The sequence below is a fragment of the Hippocampus bargibanti genome, linkage group LG04, assembly GCF_051943395.1.
Source record: "Hippocampus bargibanti isolate YZ-2025 linkage group LG04, ASM5194339v1, whole genome shotgun sequence".
NCBI classification, from domain to species: domain Eukaryota; kingdom Metazoa; phylum Chordata; class Actinopteri; order Syngnathiformes; family Syngnathidae; genus Hippocampus; species Hippocampus bargibanti.
In genome coordinates, this window is record NC_142737.1 from 27,686,940 (window position 1) to 27,704,142 (window position 17,203).

The following is a 17,203-nucleotide window of genomic DNA, read 5'->3' on the forward strand; positions in this document are numbered from 1 at the left end:
TGAGCAAAGAACTGTTTGTTAATCCTCTCCACATTACTTGTCTTCTTTTCTTAATGTCCTTTGTCAGTCGGTTTCAGGTGTGTTTGTAAAGTGCTCAATCTCAATTCAATTCAATTTTTGTGTATTTAGAAAACATTAGTTTCGTTCACAATTACAGTCCTGCAATTTCAGGAGACTTGGAACACGATGAACAAAGCTGAAACAAAGTTAAGTGGCAAAACTCAAGGAATCATGTGAATCTATGGCCTGAATAGGTCATAAGAGCTCATGGTGTTTATGGCTCAGTGTCACCATATCAAACACAATTGTGGTGTAAACACACAGGCACCAAAGAGAGCAGTCTTTCTATTTTTCTGTCCAACACATCGCTGTTGCTCAGAGGACATCTGAACTGTTTGCTATCCCACATAATTCAGGAATGGATCGCTCCTGTGTAAATCATTTGAAAAACCTGATGATATTTCTCAACTTCCTGTGTTGGGTAAGTGCTGAAAATGGCGATTTTATCCTCTGAATCTTCTAATACTTGCAAATTGAATTCAAACTCCAAATGCAATAGCCACAATAATAATACAAGGGTTATTTTCCGTCTGTGCTGGAGCTATGTGGTGCGTTTGTGGTTGCCTTTGGGATATTTCAAGCCATCCACTCCAAGTTTGCATCCCTTGTCACCACTTTCTGGCCCATCTACCCCGCAAACACCCTGGTGGTCACCGGTACAATTGTTACCTGCGTGTGTTATCTGGGTGTGCTTGGAGCCATGAAGGAGAATCGCTGCCTTCTCATCTGTGTGAGTATGAATCTTCCTCACTAGTCATGGGCTAAGCCATGGTTTCAAACAAGGCTTGGGGGCCGGATCAGGCCCTTCACATCATTTGTTTTAGCTCCAGTAGGCAATTTTTGTGTCTGCGTCAATGTTTTGTGCTAAAATTGCTCACTATCTTCCCTTTTAATAACGTAGAGAGATTGCCAGGATTTTTTTCCAAATGACCCTTTCAAAATAAATTAAACAATTGATTACATTAAGGGTGAGGAGGTTTTTGTCTGTATTTTGGTGCGTGTGTGTGAGTGCGTGCGCCTGTGTGTGTGTGTGTGTTTGCGCGTGCGTGCGTGTGTGTGTGTGTGTGTGTGTGTGCGTGTGTGTGTGCGCGTGTGTGCATGCGTGTGTGTGTGCGTGCGTGTGTGTGTGTGTGTGTGTGTGTGTGTGTGTGTGTGTGTGTGTGTGTGTGTGTGTGTGTGTGTGTGTGTGTGTGTGTGTTTGCTTGGTCTAAAAACATGCTTACATTTATTGACTAAGTATCCTGTCTGACTATGATTTTCTTCATTTGCAGTTTTTCATCCTGCTGTTCATCCTGATGCTGATAGAGCTGGCCATGGCTTGTGTTTTCCTGGTTTACAGCAGAGTGGTAAAAACGATTTATATTGCACATTGTATGCAGAAATAGTCAGAATCAGAATCAGAATCAGAATCATCTTTATTACCAAGTATGTAGAACACACAAGGAATTTGTCTCCGGTAGAACACGCTGCACTCGTATCATCAAAAAAATTGAGAAAAATGGAGGCAACATAGAGTTTTATTTGGGTTACCATTTAGAGCAGGGGTCGGGAACCTATGGCTCGCAAGCCATATATGGATCTTTTGATGATTGCATATGCCTCGCCGATAAAACTAAATACATATTCTCGATTTTTCACCGTTCATTTCCTGTTGGGGCTGCAGTTGGCGGAAAGCGCAATTTTGATTGGATGACACTGACCTAGGTTGGCGGGAAGCGCAAATTTGATTGGATGATACTGGCCGTCATGTTGAAGCAGGTAAGCGCACCCTTAAATGAGCCCGACGAGTAAAAAAAAAAAAGACGAGTACGCTCCAGCTTGAATGCACCGGAGGATTCGATTCTAATTTGCAATGAAATGTAGGGGGTTAGAAACGACCTATGTTATTGTATGTTAGTCGATTAGACTACCAAGTCAGGAGAGGGCGCTACGCGCCTGTAAATGGAACAGAGGAAGGCGATGTAGGCTCAGCTCACTCATGCGCAGTTGTCATAAATGCCGTTGTGTGAAGCTGATTAACGCGGTTGTCTCGTGTCGTCTTTCCTCGTCGTTCACAGGTATTCAAAATAATAAGTGTTAGACATTCTCAAGATGTTAAAGTAATTGGGGACTTATTGGGCTATGCTATATATGAAACCTTGTTTTGTGGCTTTGATGAATATTTTGTGGCTTTGATGAATTTGGATTGTTGGATGTCAATTGTAGTTCCCAGTACAACAACACACACGAGCGGGCAGACGTGCATAAGCATGTGCGAATGTGGAGGATATATACAATGTATAGATGTTGAATGTATAGATCTACACATGAATGTATTCTGATATTGAAATTGCTGAATTGATGTTTTGATGAGTAAATGGTGATAAATGCCGTTGTGTGAAGCTGATTAACACGGTTGTCTCGTGTCGTCTTTCCTCGTCGTTCACAGTGCTCCCTGCCTGTGACGCCTTTGGACCGACTCAGGTATCCCCTAGGACTGAGGCCGGTTACAGAAACAATAACATCAGTAACACAGTCGAATGTCAGTTGTAGAAGTGTATTGCAGATAGCAAATGAGGAAGCTAATGAACCGTGTGCAGGCTAGCTAGCAGTAACTTCGCCTATGGAGCCGGCAAGTTGACTTCCATTCCGATCGTTTGGCTGGATTTTTACCAATCATGAGCAACTGTAAACCATTCATGTTAACGGTGAGTACAATCACAGTTATTTTAAATAATACATTCTGACATTTTGTTGAAAAGCGGCCACGGGCGCATTTGTGTGCGCGCGCTCGCGTGTGTGTGGCTCTCACTGAAAAACATTTCTAAATATTTTAGTTTTATGGCTCTCTTAGTCAAAAAGGTTCCTGACCCCTGAATTAGAGAGTTAATGGGTTGGGGAAGAAGCCGTTTAAATGTCTGCTGGATTTGGTGCTCATGGGTCGGTAGCACCTGCTGGAAAAGGTGGTGGGAAGGGTGCGGAGGGTACAGTAGCTTATGATCACATTTTTAATGGCAAGAAAGCCCATTAGGCCAAGTCAGGTAGCAATTGTTCTGATGTTGCATGTGGCCAATCTTTGTCTATCACCATCAAAGGCACTGGAATATTGCAGATAACCAAGTTCCTGTCTACTGTACAGATCGACACGTACTTTGACAAAGACCTGACACAAAGTTTGGTGGTCTACAGGCAGTCCGGTCCTGGAGAGAACCAGACTATTAAAGAGGATTTTGATGCTGTTCAGCACCTGGTAAATCTTCACTCAAATTGGACTGAAAGTCATCTTGACAGATCCCTGTCCTGATTCTGAAATATATAGCTAACAAGTTCCACCACCCAATTCAAAGATGTTGCTCAGCATTTGAGTTTGACTTCCCCTCTCTCTGATCAGTTTAGATGTTGTGGAGTACATGGTGTGGCAGATTGGATGGATAAAGTTCCCATCTCCTGTTGTGTCCAGGATCCCTGCACCACACCCCTCAAGTCCTACTGGCAAGAGGTTACCCACACTCAAACACCCATCCATCCATTTTCTGATCACCCTGATCCTCGCAAGGATCGTGGGGGGTCCTGGAGCCTATCCTGGCAATCTTGGGGCAGTTAAATGGGCACACCCTGAACTGGTTGCCAGCCAATTGCAGGGCACACAGAGACAAACAACCATCCGCGAGCACACTCAGACCTGTAGCCGATTTAGAGTGTTCAATTCGTCAGCCATATGTTTTTTTCATGTGGAAGGAAATCGTAGTACCCGACTAAAACCCGCGCAGGGCCGGAGAGACTTGCAAACTCCATCCAGGGAGGCCAGAGCTGGAATTGAACCCAGTTGCCTTAAACTCTGAGGTGAACACACCAACCACTGGCGCATCGGGCCGCCCCACTCTAAAACAGACTTTGAAATATCACAGTGTCATTTTCTTCTGCACGACACAAACAGGTTACCTTGGCTGTAGATTGGACTACTTTTGTACCCTGTTGAAAATCTAATAGAAGAAGGCACCCAATATCAAACGTCGGCTTTTCATTTTAGACCCAAAATGGGAAAATGTGTGAAACGTCCGTAAGACACTGTGGCCCTGTAGCACTTTGCGCAGAAGGATGCATCACTGTATATACAGCAAGTGGATCTCTGCTAGGATATCAAATGATGGGTCATGCACGATACAGTCATGCGGTCAACCCCACTGGCTTACATTTTGGATAATTTCCCATGGCACACCTGAAAATATGTTGTGGTACATAACATATTTTATTGGATTTTCTTTTCAAACAAATTCAGCTTTCCTGATTCCATTGATATCAGAAAAAGCTAGTTCTCGGAACAGACTACTATACTTTTTTTCACACATTCCTTTATTTTATGGTCTAAATCATATATTTCTTTCCATGCATTAAAACATCAATGCAAACAAACCCTTTTGATAAAGTGCCTCACTTATCCGAACAATATTCATCACTCTTTATCTTATTAAACATGTATATTTTCCCCATTTAATAATAATAATATTAATAATATTAATACTACTACTACTACTACTACTACTACTACTACTACTACTATGACTAATAATAATAATAATAATAATAATAATAATAATAATAATAATAATAATAATAATAATAATAATAATAATCTTCTTCTTTTCCTTTCGGCTTTCCCCTTCAAGAGGTCGCCACAGCAAATCAGTGTCCTCCATCTTTAGAGGTTTGATCCGCATGTTTGTTTTGGCCAAGCTTTTACGTCGGATGCCCTTCCTGACACAACCCTCTGTATTTATCTGGGCTTGGGACCGGCACAAGAAGACATATGTCCCTTTGTGGCTACAGAACAAGCAACTCGCTCAGTAATAAGCTCCCAAACACAAAATGGTCATCGGCACAGCAACATTCAAAAAAGTAAAAACTATACTCACCCTTTGATGACAATGCTCTGATCTTACTGTGAAAAAAAAAAACCATTTCATTTACAAGCACCTCTCAAAACTCTCAAGGACACTTGACAGTCACAGGATATTTTTTTCTGCGGGTTCGTAGAGGCAGCCGCACACACCAGGTTTCACTTGCTGCTGTGATTGTTTTGTATTTAAGAGTCAACGATTTTGCCATGGCTTGTGTTTTCTTATTCAAGTTTATTACCACCTGGTCCGCAACAAGAAGTAATTACTTGAGCACGAGGGGATTTACTATCGAATTTAAGAATAAGTAAGGCAACAACACCTTTTGGATTTGTGTTAGTACCTTACATGGCTGCTTGCTGGCGCTGTTGATTCACTCGAGTTTCGTTGGAGTTGGTGATGCCCGGGCGACGTTCGAGATGCGTCAACAAATAGTCGTGTTCGTGTTACATATCACTCGGCATTTGAAAAGTCTCTACTGTACACCAGTGAGGTTCATGGCTGGTAAGGCACTGACGTCATCATAGTCAGGTTTACAAACATATGAACTCTACACAGTAGTTTATTCACCATTTGATTGGCAACAGTTAACGTATTTTGTTTAAAATTTCATGTCAGCATTCTTTATATATACAAACTGTAGCATAGAAAAAAATAATTAAAAAAACGTTTTTATCGTTTTACCTTTACTTGTAAATGAAGTCCATGCGCCGCTCCTTCTGAAGAAAGGCATCGATAACTTCTTTGTAGAAGCCTTCCTTATCTTTCTTCAGTTTTAAAAGTCTCTCTGTCTCAACGGAGATCACTGCCAGTGAAGAAAGTCGTCCTTGATCAGTCCTGTTCCGACTGTATGTTTTCAGTGCTGAGAATGACAATCTCGTCTACTTCTACAGCAACAAATAGGGCTGCACCGATCTCCTTTTTACTGTCATTTCTAATGACATCACCAACTGCTTCAATTAAATCGTTCTGTATTCTGTTTCACAGGCTAGAAAATACAGTGGCTGCCCCAAAATGCTAAATCGCTAGCCTGTCATCTTTCTCAGCGAAAGCATGTAATAGTGGCATTGATGAGATCTTTTAAAATCTCCCGGTTCTCCTTTACCTTAGCATTGTGGATGCTGATGTTGAGTCTTCGCTCATTTTTGATGAGGCTCCGTTGTAAAATTTTCAGGTCGCAATATCCCATTTGAGTCCAGACATTGTCATAAGTTGAGAACAGAAGGCAGGAAAAGCAGAAAAGGCGGTTTCTTGCTGGACATCCACACAGCCAGCCTTTTCGTGTGTACCAGTCCGCCTGAAAAGAGCGAGCGAGTATTGTGTCCCGTTGTCTGAAGCAAACCTTTTAGCTCCGGTGTTGGTCTTCCTTTAATTATTACCTCCTGCTTCGATTGAAAGTCCAGTTTAGAAAATTCTTTCAATTTAGATATGTAATCCTCCATTCTGAAAGTGAGGGCAAGCAACACGAAAAAATGACTGCAGGGTTGCACTTTACTTTCTAACTGTTTACTGTAGCTTTCTGTCTCTAATTCTATTATTCTGCAGACGTGGAGTAAGAAGTAGCTCTGGAATCACAAGCGCCCAGCTGCCTGTCATGAGGCGGGAGAACTGTTTGCCTCACCTACGCACAGCGTTTTGATAAAAATAAAACAAAATAAACACTGTAGTACAGTGTTTATAATGTACAATGACTCTACATTATATACACCAGCTAAACTGTAGAAATTTAGTTCATATACTAAACGTGTTTGAACGCTTTAATAGCGATATGCAGAAGGACAGCAATGCGGTCTCACTGCAGAGCAAGCCAGCACAGTAAGCATAGTGATTGCGCAATCCATGGTGAGGCTCAGCCGGCTGCTGCCTCACCGCTCGTCTCTACTTAGTATTTGAACGGTAAATGTGAAAATTCAGCGATTTTGAAAAAAATCCTAAAACGGTGAAGTTAAATGGACAAGAACTTTAAAGTACAAATCACTAAATACATATAACTGTTTAATTTATTTTTTCATTTGATATTTCCATGACAGCTTTCCATGATGACAGGTGAGGCAATGCCTCACCTGCCTCCACTGACTGCACGTCACTGCTGTACACAGACTTGTCGTGACAATTCTCCTTTCTTGCAAAATCCAAAATGTTTTCACAGCGGGGAAAATGAAGACTTTATTATTTATTTTTATTACAAAAAAAAATATTAAACCTAAATCAAAAATGGCATTGGGAATTGTGTGTGTAAGAGTGTTGAGTGTGTTTGTGCGTGCGCGTGTCCGTGTGCGTGTATGCGTATGCGAGTGTGTGGGAGCGTGTGTGCGCGTGCGTGCATGTGCTAGTGTGAGCGTGCGTGTGTGCGCGCGCGTGAGTGTGCGTGCGTGTGTGTGTGTGTGTGCCCGTAAATCGGTGTACACTATTTATTATTCATACACTAGTATATTCCAATCTAATGTTGTTTTGATTCCAATAGTTTTTTTAAGGTCACAAGTTCCTGCTCTTCTTTCAGGGTTGTCTCATGAAACTGAAAGACTGGTTTGCAGGCAACTTTCGGAGCACTGGAGCGGGCGTTGTCACCCTCTTTATCATCCAGGTGAAGTCACTTCAGGTTTATGTCATTGTGTAATCATTGTGGAGTTGAACTACTGTGCTTTGCTGCTGTATGTTAAATGAGGTTATGGTTCAACCTTGGTATATGAGAGACAGGGTGAAGGGTGTGTGGATAGAAAGAAAGATGGATTCAGGAGACCTCAGAGGTGTAGCAATTATTAACGTTTTTTTCTCCTAAATGTAATTTGAAATGACATATTTTTTTGTGGAACCTAATTGTCATGTGTCTCATTTTCTTTCAGTTCTCTTGTCTGTGTTTTAACATTCCACTATTTTGTCACTTTGCTCGAAACGGCCTGGGCTACCTGTGAAAAGGATGGAGTGCCAAAGTCACAGTGACCTCCATCTTACCAACTTATCAGTGTTGAACTCATTTGCTGTTTCTAGAGGTAGTTGTAGCTATTCAAGCTTGGTCTGTACTAGTACTCCCATACATTTTGTTCAGATACTTTTTGTGATTAATTATCCATTTCAAAAGAATTATTATTTATATATTTTCTGTTAATTGTATGGTTTTAGTATTAATTACCTTTCCCCAATTAAAAAGATAAATGATGCTAAGTCTTTACATGCCCTGAAACTAATTTTATGCATCCATGTATATTCACGCACTGAAAACAGAACAACTTTGATCTATTCAATGCCCACAATTGTATTTATCAATGTTTCATCCTATTGCTTGTAATTGAACTCATAATAAATGGCTGTTTTGCTTTACCCTTGTGTAGTTTCACTTAGACCACAGTGTCAAAGGCCTGAGGGCCAAACGTGGCCCGCCACATCATTTAATACGGCCCGCGAAAGCAAATCAAACCTGTGAAAATCCGTGATGCTTGATAAAATCTGAACCAAAATTTCAAATTGCCCAGTGCAAACCACAATAACAGTCATGTTTTACTATTTTCTACTTCACATTTGAAAACTAGTTAATCATTATTTTGTTGTGCGCTCTGGACGCAGAACAGGGGGATTGGTGAAGGCTAGACGGAGGCGATTGAATGCCCCCTCAGCATCGGGCGTCCACCTGAAGGGAATCTTGGTGGACGTGAGGTTAGTGAGGGGGAGTGCCTTCTGACTATACCCGCGTATGAAGCGGCGGTAGAAGTTGGCAAACCCCAAAAATCGCTGAAGCTGTTTCCGCGTCTTTGGGATCGGCCATTCCACCACCGCTTTGGTTTTAGTGGGGTCGGCCCTGAGCTGCCCCCGCTCCACGATGAACCCTAGGAAGGACAGAGAGCGGATATGGAACTCACACTTCTCTGCCTTCACATAGAGCCAGTTTTGCAGGAGCCGCGCCAGGACCCGTCGGACGTGTTGCCGGTGCTCCTCTGCGGAACGAGAAAAGATGAGAATATCGTCACGATAAACAAAAACAAAAACATTGAGGAAGTCCCTGAGCACATCATTGATCAAATTTTGGAAGACGGCGGGCTCGTTCGTGAGTCCGAACGGCGTCACCAGATATTCAAAATGTCCTAACGGTGTCTTAAATGCAGTTTTCCATTCATCCCCCTCCCGGATGCGGACCAAGTGGTACGCGCTAAGGAGGTCTAATTTGGAAAAAATGGTTGCTGATTGAAGGGGCGTGAAGGCTGAGTCCATGAGGGGGAGGGGGTATTTGTTACGGATGGTGATGTCGTTCAGACTCCGATAATCGACACACGGACGCAGGGTTCCGTCCTTCTTGTCAATAAAGAAGAACTCTGCGCCCAGCGGAGACCGTGACGGCCGAATGAGTCCCGCCGCGAGGGAGGAGTCTATGTAAGTGCTCAGGGCTTCCCGTTCCAGTTGTGAGATGTGGAAAAGTCTGGAGTCCGGTAATGGAGCCCCTGGCTGCAAGTCAATAGCACAGTCATACGGTCGGTGGGGCGGCAGGGATTGGGCGTTGTCCTTGCTGAACACCTCCCGCAGGTCGTGGTAGCAGTGTGGCACGCCCTTGAGGCAGATGGCCTCAGGCGGTCCACCGCGGGAGGCGTCTCGCCCTGCCGTAGCCGACCGTAGGCAGTTGGCGTAGCAGTAGGGGCTCCAGCCCTAAATGGTGGGACCCTCCTAGGAGATTGACGGGTCGTGGGTATTGAGCCAGGGGAGACCCAATACCAACGGCGCATTCCGGGAGGGCATAACTAAAAATTGGCGGTGCTCGACGTGGTTCCCCGCGACCCGGAGTTTGAGCGGGGCCGTGAGGTGGGTGACTCGGGCTAACAGTCTGCCGTCCAGGTCGACCATCTCCTTTGGGGGGTGGAGATCGATCAGCTGGCAGCCCAACGAGTCCGCCAGCTGGGGGTCAATGATGCACCCGTCGGCCCCCGAGTCCACTAGGGCCCGCACGGTTTGGGAGCTGGACGGGCCGATTAATTCGCTGTCCAGCTCCAACCGCGTAACGGGGGTCGTGGATTTGACCTCCAGAGGTCGCTGTGGTCGCCGTCTTGACGGGGACTTGCGTGGACCTGAGGGCTTCGCCTGGGGGCCTTGGGTGCGACGAGCCCCGGGGTAGTGTTCGTTCCTTCCCCCGAGATCATGGGTTCGGGGGATTTTCCTCCAGGCGCCGCACACGCTCGCCGCCAGGTGTGGTCGACCTGGACCGGCTTCGGGGCTCGGTCGAGGCGCCGGCCGCGCTGCTCCCCTCTGTCGCTCTCGAAGTCGGTGATCCAGCCGATGACTATGGCAACCAGGTCGTCGCAGGTGATGCCAGCGTCGCGGGTAGCCAACTCGACCTTGAGATCGGTGTTCAATCCGCGACGAAACACCCCCCTCAACGCTCGGTCGCCGTAGCCGCTGCCAGCGGCCTGGATGCGGAAGTCGACGGCGTATTCTGCGGCTGAACGGGCCCCTTGGAACGCAGTCCAGTAATCTCCCCTCAGCTTCGGACTCCGTCACCGGATGATGGAAAACCCGGCGTAACTCGGCGACGAAGTCCGTGTACGAGGTGCGCAGCTCCGGTCGGGACTCGCGGTACAGCAACAAATAGGGCTGCACCGATCTCCTTTTTACTGTCATTTCTAATGACATCACCAACTGCTTCAATTAAATCGTTCTGTATTCTGTTTCACAGGCTAGAAAATACAGTGGCTGCCCCAAAATGCTAAATCGCTAGCCTGTCATCTTTCTCAGCGAAAGCATGTAATAGTGGCATTGATGAGATCTTTTAAAATCTCCCGGTTCTCCTTTACCTTAGCATTGTGGATGCTGATGTTGAGTCTTCGCTCATTTTTGATGAGGCTCCGTTGTAAAATTTTCAGGTCGCAATATCCCATTTGAGTCCAGACATTGTCATAAGTTGAGAACAGAAGGCAGGAAAAGCAGAAAAGGCGGTTTCTTGCTGGACATCCACACAGCCAGCCTTTTCGTGTGTACCAGTCCGCCTGAAAAGAGCGAGCGAGTATTGTGTCCCGTTGTCTGAAGCAAACCTTTTAGCTCCGGTGTTGGTCTTCCTTTAATTATTACCTCCTGCTTCGATTGAAAGTCCAGTTTAGAAAATTCTTTCAATTTAGATATGTAATCCTCCATTCTGAAAGTGAGGGCAAGCAACACGAAAAAATGACTGCAGGGTTGCACTTTACTTTCTAACTGTTTACTGTAGCTTTCTGTCTCTAATTCTATTATTCTGCAGACGTGGAGTAAGAAGTAGCTCTGGAATCACAAGCGCCCAGCTGCCTGTCATGAGGCGGGAGAACTGTTTGCCTCACCTACGCACAGCGTTTTGATAAAAATAAAACAAAATAAACACTGTAGTACAGTGTTTATAATGTACAATGACTCTACATTATATACACCAGCTAAACTGTAGAAATTTAGTTCATATACTAAACGTGTTTGAACGCTTTAATAGCGATATGCAGAAGGACAGCAATGCGGTCTCACTGCAGAGCAAGCCAGCACAGTAAGCATAGTGATTGCGCAATCCATGGTGAGGCTCAGCCGGCTGCTGCCTCACCGCTCGTCTCTACTTAGTATTTGAACGGTAAATGTGAAAATTCAGCGATTTTGAAAAAAATCCTAAAACGGTGAAGTTAAATGGACAAGAACTTTAAAGTACAAATCACTAAATACATATAACTGTTTAATTTATTTTTTCATTTGATATTTCCATGACAGCTTTCCATGATGACAGGTGAGGCACTGCCTCACCTGCCTCCACTGACTGCACGTCACTGCTGTACACAGACTTGTCGTGACGATTCTCCTTTCTTGCAAAATCCAAAATGTTTTCACAGCGGGGAAAATGAAGACTTTATTATTTATTTTCATTACAACAAAAAATATTAAACCTAAATCAAAAATGGCATGGGAATTGTGTGTGTAAGAGTGTTGAGTGTGTTTGTGCGTGCGCGTGTCCGTGTGCGTGTATGCGTATGCGAGTGTGTGGGAGCGTGTGTGCGCGTGCGTGCATGTGCTAGCGTGAGCGTGCGTGTGTGCGTGCGCGTGAGTGTGCGTGCGTGTGTGTGTGCGCGTGTGTGTGTGCCCGTAAATCGGTGTACACTATTTATTATTCATACACTAGTATATTCCAATCTAATGTTGTTTTGATTCCAATAGTTTTTTTAAGGTCACAAGTTCCTGCTCTTCTTTCAGGGTTGTCTCATGAAACTGAAAGACTGGTTTGCAGGCAACTTTCGGAGCACTGGAGCGGGCGTTGTCACCCTCTTTATCATCCAGGTGAAGTCACTTCAGGTTTATGTCATTGTGTAATCATTGTGGAGTTGAACTACTGTGCTTTGCTGCTGTATGTTAATTGAGGTTATGGTTCAACCTTGGTATATGAGAGACAGGGTGAAGGGTGTGTGGATAGAAAGAAAGATGGATTCAGGAGACCTCAGAGGTGTAGCAATTATTAACGTTTTTTTTCTCCTAAATGTAATTTGAAATGACATATTTTTTTGTGGAACCTAATTGTCATGTGTCTCATTTTCTTTCAGTTCTCTTGTCTGTGTTTTAACATTCCACTATTTTGTCACTTTGCTCGAAACGGCCTGGGCTACCTGTGAAAAGGATGGAGTGCCAAAGTCACAGTGACCTCCATCTTACCAACTTATCAGTGTTGAACTCATTTGCTGTTTCTAGAGGTAGTTGTAGCTATTCAAGCTTGGTCTGTACTAGTACTCCCATACATTTTGTTCAGATACTTTTTGTGATTAATTATCCATTTCAAAAGAATTATTATTTATATATTTGTTAATTGTATGGTTTTAGTATTAAGTACCTTTCCCCAATTAAAAAGATAAATGATGCTAAGTCTTTACATGCCCTGAAACTAATTTTATGCATCCATGTATATTCACGCACTGAAAACAGAACAGCTTTGATCTATTCAATGCCCACAATTGTATTTATCAATGTTTCATCCTATTGCTTGTAATTGAACTCATAATAAATGGCTGTTTTGCTTTACCCTTGTGTAGTTTCACTTAGACCACAGTGTCAAAGGCGGCCTGAGGGCCAAACGTGGCCCGCCACATCATTTAATACGGCCCGCGAAAGCAAATCAAACCTGTGAAAATCTGTGATGCTTGATAAAATCTGAACCAAAATTTCAAATTGCCCAGTGCAAACCACAATAACAGTCATGTTTTACTATTTTCTACTTCACATTTGAAAACTAGTTAATCATTATTTTGTTGTGCGCTCTGTATGGAAGATGTGGAGGGGATTAAACATTCTAATGGTCTCCCCAAATTCATAACGGCACCCCGAGAGCGAAACAAATGACTGAGACCCTTGACTTATAAGCTCAAACAATAACTTTCAAACTAATGGAAAAATGGCTCACTTGGAAACAAATGGCCTTCTCCAGTAAAATCATCACTTATATCATGGTCTGGTATTGTATGAATGCAAAATTGCATCCATATCCCAGCATTTACGGTCACGGATGGATGCCTTTGGTGTATTGCAACAAATTCTTGCAACACCAACACCAACTCAATCCTGAGAAAGACCAACAGAGGATGTACTACCCAACGCTGCTAAAGAAGCATGGATTGCGATATGAGGTACTATGACACTTCTAAATGTCTGTCATCGAATCAATTCTGTCTTCGTCCATCAGGGTTTGGTGGCCACAAAAATGGACAAAATCTGACTTCAACGGACAGTGAGAACGGCAGAAAAAAATCATTGGCACCGTCCTACCCACTCTCAAGGACTTGCACACTGCAAGAATTCAAACAAGGGCGCGGGAAATCCTATTGGACCCTCCGCACCCTGCCAACCACCTTTTCCAGCATCTCCCCTCAGGCAGGCGCTACTGATCCATGCGCATTAAATCCAGCAGACATTTAAACAGCTTCTTCCCCCAAGCCATTAACTCTCTAAACAGTAACCCAAATATAACTGTATCGTGGCCCTTTGCATTTTTTATGATGATACTAGTGCAGCGTGTTCTGCCGGAGACAAATACCTTGTGTGTTCTACATACTTGGCAATAAACATGATTCTGATTCTGCTTCTCTTCAGTGTCATCAACAGTATAGTCGTGATTTGTTTTAAAATCGTTTTTCTGTAAATTACATTTTGTTCATGTATTTTATACATTGATGATGTTGTAGACAAATACATTTACAACATTTAAGGGACAAAAGCAATGTTAGTCATAATTGTATTGAATTGGATTTGCCTTTATTAGTCTTCCAGTGGAGAAATTTACATTTCACAGCAGCAAACTTTCATAACTTTGCTGCTGTGAAATGTAAATTTCTCCACTGCGAGACTAATAAAGGCAAATCCAATCCAATACAATCCAATACAATCCAAAGTTATGAAAGAAATTTTTATTTTGGTGTTTTCTCAACGTAATGAATAAGAATAGCTTTCAGGCACCGGATCTATAAGCAGTATCATTAGCAGTCGTGGTATCGTTAAAATCTCATCAATACTTATCTCTATAGGAAATGCTAGTGTGACGTCATTTGTTTTGGTCACGTGGTACGCGGAGACTTCCGGTAGGCAGTAAGATATGTAAACACAAGAGCCGATAGTATACGAGAGAAGGTTTTCTGAGTGGCAGGATCCATACGAATCAGACTCCGGAATGACCTCATCTGGTTTCTTTCAATTGTAAAGAGCAGCAACTTGACTTTGAGCTGATTCCAGATGACCGAGATTCTCACCCGATTTCTGTGGGTCAGACGCTCTGCGGGAGAAACTCATTTCCGATGCTTTTATCCAGGATTGTGTTCTTTCTGCCGCAATCTTCAGTTTAGCGAGGATCGGAATGGAAAGTGAAACCTTGTTTTTGTTTTTTTGTTTCACTACCATGGACAAAGAAAACATGTTGCAAATGATGAAACTTGATTTGGGACACATACTGGTGAATACATCAGGTTCAGTCCATTGCGGATTTTTCTTTCGTTAAAAAAAGTTCAGAAAAAAGGCCAAAAGACTCAGATGTTTTGTACAAAGCTGTAGCTTGATTGGTTCTCAGCGTAGACGGCGACCAATGACAGCTCAATGTCTCATGATTCACAGCCCTGTGGATTGGCTGTTCATCTACTCAGCCCCTCCCAGAACCCCCTTCTGTCGAATCAGGTGAGTTTCATTGTTTGTTTCATTGTTTCAACATAAGCACATTGACTGTGAGCAGAGCAAAGCAGCTCGCCAGCAGGTCGTTAGAGGCTAACGCAGGCTACACTGTCACAGCTGCATAAAGACAATCGAGGAAACGGTTTCTTCAGCTGTCATCTGTACTTCTTTGAAGGTATCGGACGTTTCGCTCCTCATCCGAAAAGCTTCGTCAGTGAACCAAAGTTGTATTGGTAACCAGATGACCCACTAACCCTGTACGACTGAGAGCCTACACAGACATAATGTTAGTGATGGTATAACGTTTTAATTAAATATTTAATCAATTGTGTGTACACCTCTAGACTTTGTCTCAACTATCCATCCATCCATTTCCATACCGCTTATTCCGCATTAGGGTCACGGGGGATGCTGTAGCCTATCCCAGCCAACTTTGGGCATTAGGCGGGGGACACCCTGAATTGGTTGCCAGCCAATCGCAGGGCACACAGAGACAACCAACAGTCACTCTCACAATCACACTTACGGACAATTTGGAGTGTTCACTCAGCCTGCCATGCATGTTTTTGGAATGTGGGAGTAAACAGGATGACCCGAGGTTAACCCACACAGGCCCAGGGAGAACATGCCCACTCCATACAGGGAGGCCACAGTGGGACGCGACCTCTACACTGTGAAGCCCGTGTGCTAACCACTTGACTACCGGGCCGCCCTGTCTCTACTATATGAAGTATAAATACAGTTTACATATTTTAATCATACAATACAATATATCCTAATTTATATCACACTTTCACAACAGCTGCACCTGTAACAAAGTGCTTCAGATAATTAACACAAAGCAAAATAATCAACATAACAGGAACATACGTCTGTGTAAGCTCTAAGTCGTACAGGAGTGGTCCATCGATGAAAAGGTTTCTTCAGCCGTCATCTACAGATGGGCGTGCTAACAGCCTTCAGAAGACTCATGCAGCTGTTGTCAATATTCATCAGGAAATGATCCTAATATCATCTCTCCAATATGGAATTCTAGGCCTTATTGGTGTTTCTAGTGGTTTCCATCAGAGATGTTTTCACAATAGCCTGTACTTTCTCTTCAGTGTTCTGCTGACATAATCAGTATCACATATCTGTGGTGGGGTTCATTTGATTCAATCTAAATACTAAAGTCCAATAAAAGATTGTTCATAGCTTAACAAAGACATTTTATTGTGGAATCCCTGGTTGCTCTCTTCACATTTTAAATGACGACACATGGAGGCTTTGTTGAAATTCTGCTGTGATTTTTTTTTACATTGAAGTTTTGATTTGTTGGAACCACTATGGTTGCCTTTCCATTTAAAATTGTTCATAATTAGAGTATTTTTTCTTTTTGATTGGATTAAAAGAGAGAGATGCACATAGTCGATTGGTTGACAACCAGTTCAGGGTGTCCTCTGCCGACTGTCAAAAAAGAGGTGGGATAGGCACAGCCATGACCCTTGTCAGGATGAAACACTTCAGATGGGAGAATGGAGGAATATTCAGATAATACAGGTAAAGTGTATTCCAAATAATATGTGAGAGCAGAAGCGGTTTGGGAAAATGGATGGATTGTATGCGACCTGTAGTTTGCCTTCCATTTGAGTCTGTCTCAAAATGTCTATGCTTTTTTTCTGAACAGAATGCCCTGTGTAAATAATATGGCAAGAAAAAAGATGACTTGTAAAAGTTCATCACAATTGGACTCTTCATTTTCTTGTATTGTTTCTGCATATGCACTTTTCTGTTCAGTTTTGATGCAATACCGACACACAATAATTTGGTAGGTATGCTATCGCAGATGTTCATGCCAAGCAATCACCTGAGAGCAGACTTGTCATTTAATTGGATTTTAATGATGACACATGGAGGACAAAGATCACACTCGGGGGGGTTCTAGGTCTGTTGCACACTGAGAATCATTAAATGTCACAGTTAGTAAAGTTTGCTTGGAATGAAATTGCGTTAATAATGACATCCTTTCCCTGAGCCAGTGTTAAAAGGTTTATGTGTCATTGATCCTAGCTGTCGGGGGTTGATGCCCTCGGTTTGATCAACAAAGCAAAATGGTCCAAAGTGAAGAATTGTCATGATCTGGTTGGCGACCAACGGGTGGCGCTGCCAGC

The 17,203-nt window shown here is 43.3% G+C and overlaps 1 protein-coding gene across 1 annotated transcript; it reads left to right on the top strand.

The window, feature by feature from the left end:
- Positions 1-328: 328 nt before the first annotated feature.
- LOC148899603 (leukocyte surface antigen CD53-like) lies at positions 329-8,240 on the top strand. The gene is made up of 7 exons (XM_088994986.1): positions 329-481; positions 602-790; positions 1,332-1,406; positions 3,179-3,289; positions 3,431-3,538; positions 7,435-7,518; positions 7,778-8,240. The coding sequence occupies exons 1-7, from the start codon at positions 419-421 to the stop codon at positions 7,844-7,846; spliced, it is 699 nt and encodes a 232-aa protein (XP_088851112.1). The 5' UTR covers positions 329-418; the 3' UTR covers positions 7,847-8,240.
- The last annotated feature ends 8,963 nt before the right edge of the window (positions 8,241-17,203 follow it).

Coding starts and splice junctions, on each gene's coding strand:
- LOC148899603 (XM_088994986.1), top strand. CDS start 419: ATGGATCGCTCCTGTGTAAATCATTTGAAAAACCTGATGATATTTCTC. Junction 3,539..7,434: donor TCAAGTCCTACTGGCAAGAG/GTTACCCACACT, acceptor CTCTTCTTTCAG/GGTTGTCTCATGAAACTGAA. Junction 7,519..7,777: donor TCACCCTCTTTATCATCCAG/GTGAAGTCACTT, acceptor ATTTTCTTTCAG/TTCTCTTGTCTGTGTTTTAA.